This window comes from Zonotrichia albicollis, chromosome 1 (assembly GCF_047830755.1).
Source record: "Zonotrichia albicollis isolate bZonAlb1 chromosome 1, bZonAlb1.hap1, whole genome shotgun sequence".
Taxonomy (NCBI): domain Eukaryota; kingdom Metazoa; phylum Chordata; class Aves; order Passeriformes; family Passerellidae; genus Zonotrichia; species Zonotrichia albicollis.
The window spans coordinates 2,725,013-2,740,173 of NC_133819.1; the positions used below are offsets into that span (position 1 = coordinate 2,725,013).

The following is a 15,161-nucleotide window of genomic DNA, read 5'->3' on the forward strand; positions in this document are numbered from 1 at the left end:
AAAAAATTAAATAAAACAACGATTGAAGTGTTCAGTTCAATCCTTCTGCCACATTTGTTGTTTTGACTGTTGTTTTCTACAGGGAGAGAAGGAAAGGGGAAGATAAATTGTGGGAATGCCAAGAGGGAAGGGCACTAAACCTAAGGAAATCAGGGAGAAAAACTGAAACTTCTAAGGAGGCCTCTTGAGTCTGGCAGGAAAACACAACCAAACCAAACCAAACCAAACCAAACCCAACCCAACTAAACCAAAATGGAAAAAATGAAGGCAAATCCAGATTGTAAAATGGTGCAATGTATCACACACAATGAACAATTTGCAGATGGAACAAAGCCACGTGTGGTGAGTTTTCCATCAAAAATGGCCAATCAGTGAGACAGAACATAACCTGAGTGAGTCAAAACCAATACTGAGGAAGTTGAATTGAAGAATTATTGAAGAATTCAGGGTGGGTGGTTCCACAGAGCCCTCTGAGCCTCATCATCTCCACATCTAAGTGCTTAAAGCCCCAGCTGACAAACACACTCCAGCAGATGCCTGCTTTTAATCCATTTAAGCCAATGGGATGATTCAGTTACACATAATTACAATTAAAAAGCTCCAGAAGTACTTTATGAGAGAGAGGGAGGAAGTGAGTTTGGTCTCCTCATGGTACCTTGAGCAGAACGTGGTGTCTGTGCATGGCCATCACACCCCTCTAGAAAATTCCCTGCAGGGTTTTGTTTCTTCATTTTCCACATTCTTTCTGTGGAAAATCCCACAAAAATCCACTTTTGGAAGAGGTCAGTCTAAGGATTCATGAACCATGAGCTTTAGTATAAGTCTCTGTTATTCTTCTCTATTTGACTTATAGTATGTGTTGTGAATCTGTTAAGATTGTGGTGGTAATATATTTGCAGTCATAAGGTACTAGATCATAACAATATTATATTTAAAAATATAATATATAAAATACAAATATAAATATATCTAAATATTTATTTATATATTTATTTCTATGAATATATCTATATAAATATATAAAAATTATATGTAATTATATTAATACATAAATATCTAAATATATGTATATATATTTAGACATAAATATATAATATGTAAAATATAAAATATTATGCTATTAATATAATATAATATAATATAATATAATATAATATAATATAATATAATATAATATAATATAATATAATATAATATAATATAATATAATATATATTAATATTCAATATATTACATATTAATACATTATCTATTATATTATTAATATAAAAATAAAAAAGTGTTCTTTAATAGTAGGGAGAGCTTAAGCTACTCTAATTTTTCTTCTCAACTCTTTAATTATGTCGTGTGTCAGCGGTATATATTTGGGATTTGTACTTTGTTTGCCATATTTTATTGGTATGGCAATTATTTGTGTTGATGTCATGTCAAAATCTCCTTCCTTTTGTGTTTTTTTTTTCTAATTTTTGCTTAATTGGTAGAATTTTGGATGTCTCTTGAAGAATCTTTTGTATTATTCTTAGAGCTGGCTCTTGGAATACGAGGAAATGGGCTAATTCTCTGTTTTTATTCTGTAGGTTTGTGTCTTGCAAAGATGCTCCTTCTTCAGGCTTTGAGGGTGTATTCATTCCTTCATTCACTGTGCCTAGACACAAATCTAACAGATTGGGACACCTGGGAGGAGGAGAAGGAGTGAGGGACATTTACAAAGCCACCAGGGCTGAGTTCCCTCGGTGTGGGACACGGTCCCTTGTGCAGGTTCTGGGTTTAAAGATCATTAAAACCTTCTCCATTTAATCATAAAAACAAGCCCTGCTTGTCAGCTCACGGTTTCTGCCCAGTGAAAACAGGTTGATGTTTTCACCCAAGCAGCAAGACTTTTCTTTCCCCCAGGAGAGAGTTTATCCATAAAGTGGGACCAAGGACCACACATCACTCTGCAAGCATCACCCAGTGCTGGCTCACACCATCACTCAGTGATGCTCATCACACATATTTTATATTTTGGCTGCACTGGCCCTGAAATGCTTACAGCCACATTCTCAGGCACTGTGGCCCATAGAAATGCTCAATAAATTAATTTTTTGGGGTGTTTGTTTGTGTTGAACTCAGTAGCAATCCAATTCTCTTTGAGTTTATAGGGGTGGAGAGTTAACAACACATCTGAAGTGTCCCAAACTAGGTAAAATGAAATAAAAATGCAGTAAATCTTACTAAAAAAAGGGGGTTTTATTACATATGCATCTTTCTGTGTTGGAGTTTTTACTTGATTAAAGCATTGACACATTTGTTGGTGGAGAGTTTAGTGTATTTTTGTGTGGCTGGAGCACAAAACATAATTTAAAGTCTTCTTACTGCAGCAGGTAATATCAAATTGAGGACTTTGGTGCCTACATCAGAAATGCTGGGAGAGGTTCCTATTCATTTGGATTTTATAGCCCTAAATCTGTTCTGTCTTTACCCTTTCATTCCCTAAAGGAACCGAGTGTGGTGTTTCTCTTCTAATGAAACACTTTTATTGCTTTGGGTTTGCCCTGTTCTAAACCAGAGTAGCAGTGAGAGCATTCAGCAAATTGTTTGTTCAAATCTCTCCCCAGACTGAAGGAGCTAAAGGCCACATCCATGACACACACAGCCTTCACTGAATTGTGTATAAACATTACATACACAGCCTTCAGTGAATGGTGTATAAAATCCTGACTATATGAATTAGCACCAGGTCTCCCAATTCAAGCTTTATCCTGCAAGTTTAAAGCACAAACTTAGCTCAAGCCAAACTAACCTAACCCAACCAACCCCACAGGAACAAAATGGATTTTATAACAATTTTTCCTAACAGATTAATGTTAGGAGAGGCATTTTGTGTCAGTGTTTTTAGACTGTGACCTAAAAAGTTGTCCAAAATGCTGGTTCAAGACTGCAAGGGGTGTGCTCAGCCTGATGTGGTGGAGACAGGTTTGTCCCACATAATTTTATAAATTATATTTATCATGCAGCCATTCACCCTGAGCTGGCAAGTAACTCAAAAATTTTCTGATGGGGAGAAACATAAAAAAGTTGTAGCCATGGGGCACCCTGAAAGTGCAGGTATTCTAGATTCTGCATGAAAATTCTGTATTTACACCCAGAAATGTTTCTGCATGGATGAGAAGCCAACACTGGATCCAGCAGAATCCAGGGCAAACTCCCACAGGGATGAGAGGCTGGTTCACACTCCATGGCTTGTCCTGGTATTACTCTTCTGCCAATTGGCATTGACAATTAATCTGTGGCAATTTATTCCAGTTTCCGTGTCTTTCTATCCATTCATGGACCTTCAGAAGAAAATCCCATTCCAAGAATCCAGAGAGGATCACAGAGAGGAGGGAGCACACAGGGAAAGGAATCATGCTGCACACAGTGCTTGGGAAGAATTGAGAGGAGGCTGCCCTGGGTTTCAAGGTCATTATAACAGCAGGGACAGGACTCAGGGTGAGGACACAGGAAAGCCAGAAAACAAGGAGAAAACGGGCAGATGGAAAAGAAAAGAGAATCTTTTTATCTGGCGCTGTATGACATAAAAAGCAGGTCCAGAGGTATCAGTATCAGCAAGCAGCTCATCTAATGCTCTGAATTTACTATGGAGGGTTCCTGGTTTTCCTTTTTTTTTTTTTTTTTTCCCTTGGATAACTTCTGATCACATCTCTTCATTTTGGTGATTTCCATTTCCTGCCTAAATTTATTAATGACTGGTGCCCCCTGACGTCAGCGTGGCCTTTAGATAAACAGCCCTTCTCCCTCCCTAATGTTTGCTCCAGCTGGTAACACTGAGTTTGAAAGAAAAAAAATAACCCAACTCCTTTATTCCCCTTATTTATCACCCCAGTAGGGAAATCTCACAGTTGCAGACAGAGAGTGTGGGATACTGATTCAGATGAAAAATGGATGATGATGATGGTGTTGTCTGCACAGAGATTTCCTGCCTGAAATCCTGCAAGGATCTGGTCACTGGAGCCCAGAGAATCACCCACATTGCCTTCTCCCAAAGGATTGAACAGCATTCCAGACGCCATGGAACAGATTTAGAGCCCACTGTCTGTGGCTGCACATAACACACACAGCTCATGTGGAAGTACTCATCCCATAGATAACTAAAATTTGTTATGGGAATTTGGATCTGACTCCCATCCTCATGGAAGGAAAAGGTTTTATTGAATCCCTAAACACCTTTGACCAGATATCCAAGAAATTAGCATGTGGCTGGGAGATGGACACAGCACTGACAGGAGCCCCACAATCCTGTACAACCTCATTGTGGGTTTACCTGATAAAATCCTTAAGGTCTGAAAACACCTCTAGGACCATCAAGTCCAACTTCAGAAAGCACCAGATATAAAATATAAATACAAACATTTTGGACTCTGATAATCAATTTATTCCTTCTCCATATAAGTCAAATGGCAGCAATCATGGAATTTCCTTTTTTTCCTTTCAAACAAGAGAAGGATTGGAAATCTTCCCAAAGTACCACCTCACATGCATTTTCAAGGTAATTTTTGGTGCATTGCTTAAGAGGGGCAACAAAATGAGGTGGAAATTTCGAGGCTACTTACTGAACTCACAAAGCAGTGCTCAGACTCCCCACTTTCAAACAGGATGACATCCTTGATGAAGACTGCGATGGCTCTCATGATGAAGGACATGAAGAGGTGCATGTGAATGTAATTTCGAGTACAGTGTAGTTTTCTGTTGGGAAGAAATAAACATTTCTGAACAGCAAATCTTCTCAGAAGCATTCTTTTTATATTTACACATTTCTTCTACTATGACATAGAGTCCCAATTAAATATTAGAAACCCTGAGACAGGCTCTGGTCTGCTGAACATCACCACAAATTCACTTAAGCCTCTTTAATTCCACAGAATGTGACAATCCATGTATCTGCAGCAGTACTGCTGCTTTTTCAATCCCCAGAAAAACAGGAAAAAATAGAGGATGACAGAAAACAGGTCCATCCCCCTGCTCTCCACTGGAAAAGAAATGTTTTTGACTGTGCAGACTGTGCTCATGATAAAGGGCTTTTTTCTACAGAATGTTTCTGCTGCAATAATTCTTTTCAAAGTGAAATGTCTTTTCAAGCAGGCAAATAAATTCTTAGCATCTGTTCCCAGAATTAACACATATTACAGACTTTCTAGAATAATATGAACTATATTTTCACTTTAAAATTACTGGTTATTTACGATACTGAGAACTACACCAGAGTTTTTCTATCCCTTGCCTGCTAATATTTTGAAGATGAATTCTGATCAAGTGGGAATTTTTTTCAAAAGAGAATTTACACCAGCTAAAGTGAAAGGCCTGATTGTCTGGAAATGGGTGCTTTGCACAGACACCAGAACCACACCAGACCTCACTCAGCAGCACAATGAAATTATCACCTCCTAATGAGCCAATGGGCACTGGCAGAGGTTGTGCCCATCATAATCTCTGATGATGGCAAAATAATGGGGCTGAGCTGAGTCCTCTGAGCCTGCAGGCCAAGGCAAGTCAAGCTAAGCTATTTCTGACCAAGGGAAAACAGGATCCTCAATGGTTTCACCAGCCTGGCTGGCACTTTGTACCTTGTGGAGGTTGTTGGTATGTGTCTGATTGCCTCCTCCATTGTAAGAGGAGTGGAGAGAGCACTTGGGAAGAGAAGTGCTGAGTTCATGAAGGGTGAGACCAGCCTTGGTGTGAGTCACCCTTGAAAATGTGCTCTGTCTTACATGAGGGGATGGAACCTCATCCACAGGGCTCTTCCATCCCAGCTTTTTGCTCATCTCCCTTTGCATAAATTAATTTATAATAGGAGATGAAATATATGCAGACATCTTCATTGGAGGCACCCAAATTTACATACCTGAATCTATTGCAAAATTTAGAGAACAAGAATTAATCCATTTGCTGCAGTCGGGGATTCCAATGCCCATCCATCCATCCATGAAGCCCTGGGTGTCCTGCAGGCCCTGCATCCTCTCTGCCACACTTGTCTCAGGGACACCAGCAAGTTTAAATGGCCCTGGGTGTCTCTGTCTTGCCATAGAGTGACAGCAGGAAAGGTTTTTGGAAAAGATTTTGGGAGGCAAACACGCTGCCCAGAGAAACTGTGGATGTTCCATCCCTGGAAATGTCCAAGGCCAGGTTGGATGGAGCTTGGAGAGACCTGGGACAGTGGAAGGTGTCCCTGCTCATGGCAGGGGATGGAGTGAGATGATCGTTAAGGTCCCTTCCAACCCAAACCATTCTGGGATTTTGTGACCCTGGATTTTTTGGATGCAATTTTGGATACCATTGTGAATTCCTACTTTAGGCAGAAATTCCCTGGTATCCATATACAGGACACTATGGACTGTAACCTTTTAAGAGAGATCCATCATAGAGCAATCTGCCTTTGGTGAGATGAATCCCCTTAAATAATTGGATTTTGTTTACAACTCCCACACAAACGTCACAAATCCCACACCAAAACACAGCCACACTGATGATGGAGGAACCTTCCTTCCTTATCCAAGACAGACTGACAGAAATCTTGGGCATCTTCCTGTGACACTCAAAACCTGCACAGCTGTCACCCTGTTCTTTCAAGTTCTTCTAAGCCTTCTGATGTTTACATTCTTCTTATGAAGATTCTCACATTCTTTTCCGTAAATAATTATTGTTTTACATTCTTTTCTGGAGGAGGAGAAATTTGATGGACTGTTGGTTTGTCCAGTGTCACGGGTGAGGTGGCACTGTCAGCCTCCAATTCACTGTCACTTTTGAAAGTCTATAAATGTTGGAGTCAGAAATTAAACTTCCCTTCTTTTTACCTTGGCGGTTCCAGCGTGCGTGTCGTTTTATTTCCTGTCCTATAGTGACACAGCCTTATTTCATGTCCTATGGCCACACAGCCTGTAAATCGCCAGCCTTTGAGCCCTTCCCCTGATTTTTTTTTCTGCTAGAGGCCTTACCTGAAGAGACACAGGATGATCATGGCAGCTGTGAGGGCAATGAGGGACAGGGTGTGCCCGATGGTGTAGCCGGTCTTGACCGTTCCATAGAACGCTGTTTGCTGGTGAAAGAAAGAAAACAGAGCTTTCAGAGAGGTCCAAAAATATCCTAAACACAGCATCACTGACTGCTGGGACAAGAAAATCATCCTTCTCCTTTCTCTTAGAACACCTCTGACTCCTTCACCCTTTAAAATCCCATCCAGCAATGAATGTGACTCAAACATCACCAGTGTGAGTGTGGAGAACATATCAGATTGCAGCAGGGCTTGGACCACTCCAAACCCAGATTAAAATTACACAAAGGAAAGGTTCCTGCTGGAAGGAGGCCGATTTGACACCTGCAGAGACAGCTCCAGCCTAAAACCTCGTGGAACAGGAGTGATCAATGTTCAGCTAAACAGTGCACGACACTGGGTCTGATGTGGTGAGAGCAGTGAAATTAATTTTATTAAGCAGGTCTGAGGACAGAACTGTCTGGGAAATTGGTTTGCGTTTTTGCTTTTGAGGGACTTACACTGTTGTTTAGGCAAGTAAAACGTTCTCACTGTTAACTCAGAAATATGTGTTAAGTGGGAAATTGGTTCATGGTTTTTCTCTTTGACAGCACACAGAGGGAATCTCTGAGCATGGCACAGCAAAGGGCTTGGATCCCACAGGGAATTCCAGTCTAAATAAAACGGGCAAATAAGCTCTCCAAAGCTCTCTAGCAACACTCTAAATCAACAGATTTTCAGCTTTAAAAAAACAAAAAAGAAGAAAAATACAAGAGGTAAAATTACTTAGACATTTATCAACTATAAAAAACCCCTAAATTTTTATGAGAATCTAACTCAGTTTATGGAAAATTTTATATTTTCCAGCTCTTGATTGACCCTCCTCTGTCCACCTTGTCACCATCTTCTATAAACAACCCAAACAACCAAAACTACAAAGAGCAGGTTAGGCAGAAAATCTAAGCCCAACCTTGTTTGGAGAAATACTCTTCCATAACATCGAGGGTTGACATTTTTATGTGCTATTTTCCCAGGCTTTGACAAGTATTTGGTACTTTACAGAAGCAGGGAGGCTGGGATGAGTTGCAATCCTTTAGCATTTGCACAAGCCAGCTTGGAGAGGTGTTAAAACAAGAGATTTTCAGAGATAACACTGGTTATGTCTTAGACCACAGATCTCAGAGGTGGTTGAAGCATCATGTCCTTCCAGCCACATCACTGAGAGCTTCGGGTCACTCTGCATAGATAATTTGAGGGTTGCAGGACAATTTATCTGCCTGGTCTTGCCCAGATAAAGCTCTGCAGGTGGGGCCTCACCTGAGGGGGGCAGAGGGGCAGAATCCCCCCTTTCCCTGTGGGATCAGCCCAGGACACAATTGGATTTCTGAGCTACAGGTGCACACGGTCAGCATGTGTCCAACCTCTCATCCACCAGCACCCCCAAGATAAAATTTTTTTTCCAGCCTTCCTGGAGTCTGGGATCCCAAAGGCAGCTCTGACTTTTCTAATTAAAGCAGTCAACCTCCCTCATGTTTAATCTTTCTCTATTATCTCTATTTTTGATGGCGCCAGAGCAGAACTGTTCCAGCAAAGACTTGGTCAGGAGAAGGAAGGAGCACATGGTAGGAGACTGCAGGAGGAAGAAGTTGTCCCACACTTTATTTAGGAGAGCAAAGTAGCCCTTCTGCTTCTTAGAGTCACTCCCAGGAGCAAGTTATCCACAGAAAGCTCCTGGTGTTATCCACCAAGCAATTCCCCGCTCTCCCCTTCATATTTTATAGTGATTAATCCCTCTTGTGCAGAGAGGGATGGTTCTGCATGCAGCTTTAATGCAGGACGTGGGGCCATCTCTGCTCTGGAAACTGCACATAATGGCTTCTCACTCTTCACTGCACTTGCTAATGACAGTTGGCTCCTATTTCAGAGATATCAAAGCACAGAATTTGACCCAAGATCATAAATGGAATTGAAATTTCACTCAGGGTCCAGACTGTAAAATATTCTCATTAGAAAAGAAGGGGATGTAGATAAGTGGAGGCAATGCATCAGGAGGATGCCTGACTGTTTTACAGAATGAAATCAGGCAAATTCATCATTGTCTCTTTGACTTCTAAAAGCTTCTGCTTAATTTAACAGGAGTGTGATAATAACAATTATTCGAGGTAGGTGCTAAATTGAGATTAACTGAGATTTATTTTTCATGGTTTCTATTCAGTAACCTCAACATTTGTCCCTTGGTTGACAATGGGAAACATTTACAATTTTGAAAGGAAATGAAGAGAAATCTTGAAATAAAGTCTTTCAGGAGCCAAGTGTTTTGGGGTTCATGTCATCCAGCCCAAAGTCATCAGGTTTCTCTTGAGAGTAAATGAAAAGGAATTTCTTTGGGGAGAAACGTGGGCTGAACTGACCTCTGGAGGTGTCTCTATTTCACCATTTTCAGGAAAAACCTGAACCATCAGAAACCTGATGTTGGAACCCTGGATACTGAGGATTTCAGACTTTCTGTGCTGACAGGCACAAATATTCAAGAGAACACTGCATTTGACCTGAAGCCATAGAGAAAGCTTCCAAAATTGATTAATAACACAAAGATTGTGAGTGTATAGTTTAAATAGAAGTGTGTGACATCACATAGTGGAAAACTTAAGAGTTTAAAGATTTAGAATATAGTTATATATATAAGGCAAGATAGAAGTTTTAAAGCAGTAGCTAATTCTTCATCTTCACCTTCTTCTTCATGAGTTTAAGTAGTATTTTATAATTAGATAGAAAAATCCACACTGTGGAACATGAGTAGCTATTAAGTTAAAAATAAATAATTTAATTTCTTAATTAGATAGTTTTTCCTTAAAAGACCTTATAGAGATAAATATGAAGCCATTTTGTAGCTTATTAATGAAATACTGCAAAACTCACAACTTATAATACTACAATAAAAATAAGAATTAATAAACATCTGAATCCAAAATACTATCCCTACATATTTAATCCCGACCCTGACCAAAGCAAAAAAACAAAATAAAACCACAATAACCCTGGAGTGGCCCCTCTGAGCAGATGGAAGCACAGCAGGGAGAAGAGCATCACATGGGACAGAGGAGCAGGATAACAACCCCACTCCCCATTTGCTAATGCACCATTTCTAAAGGTCAGCTTGGACAGGGGCTCATCATCCCTGCATGGACCCCAAGAGCAGCACTTTGGTGCCTCCATCATCTGCTGCTGTAGGGACTGCCAGAATTCACAGCTAAAACCTCACACACTGCCCTTATTTATTTTTCATCATTTTTTCTTGCTGTTTCTGACCTGAGACCAAAAGTTCACAAAGTTTTTAACTCCTGGAAGCTTATCGGTCTTTCCTGGACCTCATGTCCTGTACAGCCTGCTGTTTTTTTCCTACTCCCTTTACTTCTTGCTCCCCAAACTCACTGCCAATTCAACAACAAGAAAACAAAAATCTATTCTTCTTCACAGGCTGCTACTGCATGTTCACCCCCTCTTAAGCCACCTTTCTCAAAAATTGGAAGAAAAAAAGGCAAGAAAAGCGCTGTGGAAATCAAAGGAAAATAATTAAGAAAGAATTAAAAGAACACAATAGAAGTTCTCCTGGTAACACAGCACTCTGGCAATGCTGCAAGCTGTTGGGTGGCAGGAGCATGTCCCAGGAATTCCCAAATCCCCTGTGCAGCAGGAACACTCTAATGGTCTCTAGCTGGTCAGAGTGACCCCAAGATGTGTCAGAAAGTCTCTTTTCCTGCCCAGCAGTCAAAGAAGGAGTCGGAGCTCTTCATTTCTCGGTCTCAAGGTTGTTTATTGTAACTTATCTATAAAATTCTTTCTCCTGTCCATCTGAGGTCCACTCAGCAGGACAGTCACAGGCACTCTGACCACCCCAGGGTGGTGTTATATCTTTTTATACTAAAAACTACATGTACAATATTTACAATCACTTTCCAATACCTATCACCTGTGTTAGACAGAGAGCTTCTACTCTAAACTGTCGCAGACACCTTTCATGAAAAATCCTTTCCTTAGGATTTTTTCTCCTGAGAAGCTGTGAGGCCTCAGGAACAAAATGTAAACATTGATTATCTGCTGCTGTGGAATGCAACAGGTGGATCTTTGATTGGCCCATGTTGAATGTTTCTAATTAATGGCCAATCACAGTCCAGCTGGCTCAGAGAGTCCGAGCCACAAACCTTTGTTATGATTCTTTCCTATTCTATTCTTAGCCAGCTTTCTGATGAAATCCTTTCTTCTATTCTTTTAGAATAGCTTTAATGTAATATATATCATAAAATAATAAATCAGCCTTGTGAAACATGGAGTCAAATCCTTGTCTCTTCCCTCAACCTGAGACCCTTGTGAACATGGTCACACAAACCAATCCCAAAGTGCCACCATCACAGCAGAAGATGGAGGCCAAGAAGAAGAAGGAGAAAGGCTGGACACACCCAGATTCCTCCATCTTGCCTCCTGAACCCCCATTCTAAAAACCCCTAAAATCTATTTTTTCTTGTAATAAATTCCTATCATTCTACTTAAACTATCATGGCTTTTAATTCTTCATATAAGGTTGGTAATTGTTTTTTCCAAGGGCTAAATCAAAGGCACAGGGGGGTCTTGGGCTCTGTGCCAGGGTCTCTGAGTCCCCCTGGGCAGGGGCTCGAGCCCTCCAGGGCAGCCAGAGGAATGTCCTGGGTTCCTACAGGACACCAAGCAGAGCTCTGGGTGGGGGTCCTTGCACAGCAGAGCTGGAGCTGTGGTTTCTGCAGGCACACAGCTCAGCCTGAGGGAAGGACACTTGAGGATGTGAAATGCTGGCTGACGCTGCAGGCAGACTAAGGCTCTCTTCAGCACAGCCCTCAAGTTCTTTGTGCACCTCTGCCTTTGCTCTTTTCTGGCTTTTTTTCCCACTCAGAGCTGGCTCAGATTCCCTGTTAACTCTTGGAGTGCCTTGGCAGTGTGACAGTGCACAGAGACCTCTCACCATATTGAGTCACAGACCCCCAGAATGGATTGGGTTGGAAGAGACCTTAAAAATCAACTCATTCCACCCCTGCCATGGGCAGGGACACCTTCCACTGTCCCAGGCTGCTCTAAGCCCTTTCCAACCTGGCCTTGGGCACTTCCCAGGATGGGACAGCCACAGCTTCTTTGGGCACCCTGTGCTGAGGCCTCACCATCCTCTCAGTGAAGAATTTCTCCCCAGTTTCTCATCTAAACCTGCCCTCCTTCAGCTTAACACCATTTCCCCTTGTCCCATCACTCCATGCTCTTGTGAAAAATCCCTCTCCAGCCTTTTTGTAAGCCCTCTTTAAATACTGGGAACACATATTAATTAATTATTGAGATTCCTATGTCCAACATTCACTAACACTGAGGTATGTTTTAAACAGCAACAACAAAAAAGCACGAGCAGAGTTTTAATATAAACACATTAACCTATTATATAAAAAACATAAATAGTGCAACATGTGATTGCAGTGAAGTATAACTTTCCATGCATAAGCTTTTTCTTGTTGACTGTGGGACTGCTTCAGGTGATTAGTTTAGATTAGATGCTGAACTTTGATTTAGGTGAGGTGAATCTTGCTTCTACCATTTGTTATCCTCTTTAGACTTTACCCTTCGTGTCTCAGCATGCAGCAAACCAGTAACAAACTCCTTCCTGTGGAGTGACAATACTCTGCAAAGCTAATTATACCCAAGTCAGTGACTGCTAATTTATACACAAATAATATCCCAGAGAACTTCTGGATTTTCTATCAAATTTTAGTAAAATTTTGAAAATATGTGTTCTCTACAGTGATGTGGATATTTAGCTGTTTAAGATGTGCAGAGCAGCAAAAGATATATTTTATCCTTTTAGAGTTTTTGATTATTATGTTGCCATAGAAAGATTGGAACCACCATATCTACTTAAGCATAAATATAAATGTGGAGGGCTTGTTTCAAAGCACACTGCGGAAAATAAACACCTACAGTTATGTGTGGGCATCATATGGACAATGATCTGATCTTCTCAGGTCCTGACATCCTGGAAATTTTGGATGCTCCATCTCTGGAAGTGTTCAAGGCCATGTTTGGAACAGCCTGGTCTAGTGGAAGGTGTCCCTGCCCGTGGCAGTGGGTGGATGGGATGATCCTGAAGTTCCTCTCCATCCCAAGCTGTGCAAACCCAGGGCACTGGGAATATTTCTGTGTCTGCTCTGGGGTGCCCTGACCCCCAGGGCAGCACTGACTCTGACCCTCATCCATGGAGAAAGTTTCCCAGACTTCAAGATAGACTGGAACCCACAAAAGTGTGCAATAGATTATAGAGAGCAGTGTGGGTGTGTCACTGGGTGAGGAATTGAGGATTTGGGGTTTTTAGTGTGTTGTGGATGGCAGCAAGATGGAGGGCACAGGGTGTCATCCTGGGTTTCTTCTTCATGCTTCTTCTTCCTCCTTCTCCATGGGTTTGGGTGGCATTTTGTGATTGGGCAGAAAAGTGCCCATTGCAGCTCTGTGGGATCAGTTATTGGGTTAAAAAGGGAAAATAATCCAGGTGTCAGTTCTTCATTGGATAGTTTAGTCTTAAAAGACATTAGAACAAGAGATTGTTGGCCATTTTGTGCCTTCTAATGAAAAGCTGCTGAACTCCCAGCAGTGAGATTTTTTCACTGATAAGAAATAATAAACAACTGAGTGTGAATATGAACTGCTGTCTCAAGTGCCTTCAGCCCAGACCCAGAGAAACCCACAACTGGAACCACCACCCCAAGACATTCCATAATTCCATGAGTCTATGACATTAAAGGGAAGAGAATTTCCTTGACCAAACATTTGAACTCTGCTTCCAAGGATCCTCAAGAGGATCCTTCCCTCTTGAGGAATCAAAGGGAAATGGGAAAAGTTGGGCATGGGAAGATCATACAATTTGGATATTGATCCCTGTTAAATCTTCATGTCCACCCACCCAGGTTTACAAACCTCTTCCCCTGGAGTGCTGTTGGAATCATATCCACAAGCTACAGTGTAGGGTGCAGGGTACACATCTGACCAGCCCTGGCTTGTACAATTCCTGGTCACATTCCCTGAAAGAAAAGAAAAAAAAAATTATTTAAAAAGAAACCTTCAGCTCACTGTTAAAACAACTCCTGCCTCTTGAGGTATAAATGCCAAAACACAATTCTTGTAACACTTAGAGAAAAAACTCTCATGCTTTTCCCCTGTTATTAATTTTTCATATTACACAGGGCTCATAAATGAGAGTCATCTATTCTGTTTAAAGTCCAGACCTCAGTAGAAAAGTACATTTCAATACAGAGGTGCACACAAAACATCCCTTCAAGTGGTACCATGCTGCCAGTTGTACCCAGACCTTTGGTTCCTGGCACTGCACCAGTATTGTTTGAATGTTTTATTGTCACATTGACTTTGTTCCTGGAAAATTTTTTATCTAAACAGAGCAGTGAAGTATTTATGCCTTTCACTGTGCCTGTGAGAAGCCAGGACAGGGATAGATAAAGGGCTCATTTCACACCATGCAGATAAGGCTGGGGGTCTGGGAACCAAATCCAGTCCTCCACACCCAGACCCTGCCTACAACTGAGCCCTGAGCAAATGTGATTCCTGAGAAATGTACTGCGCTCTGGTTTGTGAGCAAAACACTTCAAAATTTGGCTGTGAAGGGAGAAAATCCACACACTGACAACCTGTATTGCCTGTTTCAACTTGCACACTCCAGGGCAGGAAGATTTCCTGGACTGTCAAGCTCGCTGAGTGCCTGGGGCCTCTGACCAGCTAAAAAGAGCTTTAATTAACACAAGAACATCTCACTCCCTCAGCCAAACTGTCAAAACTGAAGTTCACGTGGCTCTTTGGTACTCAGAGCTGCCTGATCCATCCAGGATTGTAAGAGCAAAAAGCACTTTTCACTTTGTAAAACATCTCTGCTCCCTGTCCCAGCTGCACCTCAAACCCACAGCAGCTTAATCCAGCCAAAGGAGGAGAGAGCACTCAGGACAAGCCTTACCCTAAGAGGTTTGTGGGCTAAAAGGCCAAGATATGGGTTTGTCAAAAAATAATAACACAGAAATGCACCCAACAGCACATTGTAAATTCCCCCAGCACCTCCCCTGACCACCAGTGCCCACCCTGCCCACCT

At 41.4% G+C, this 15,161-nt stretch overlaps 1 protein-coding gene across 2 annotated transcripts in view; it reads right to left on the reverse strand.

Annotated features, from left to right (window-relative positions):
• Positions 1–15,161, reverse strand: part of VIPR1 (vasoactive intestinal peptide receptor 1) — a 127,376-nt gene that overhangs the window by 34,310 nt on the left and 77,905 nt on the right. For both annotated transcript variants that reach the window (XM_074542797.1, XM_074542851.1), the window contains 3 exons: positions 13,985–14,088; positions 6,972–7,072; positions 4,593–4,725 (listed from right to left, as the gene is read on the reverse strand). In XM_074542797.1, the coding sequence (XP_074398898.1) occupies positions 4,593–4,725; positions 6,972–7,072; positions 13,985–14,088 (338 nt within the window). The remainder of the gene's footprint in view (positions 1–4,592; positions 4,726–6,971; positions 7,073–13,984; positions 14,089–15,161) is intronic.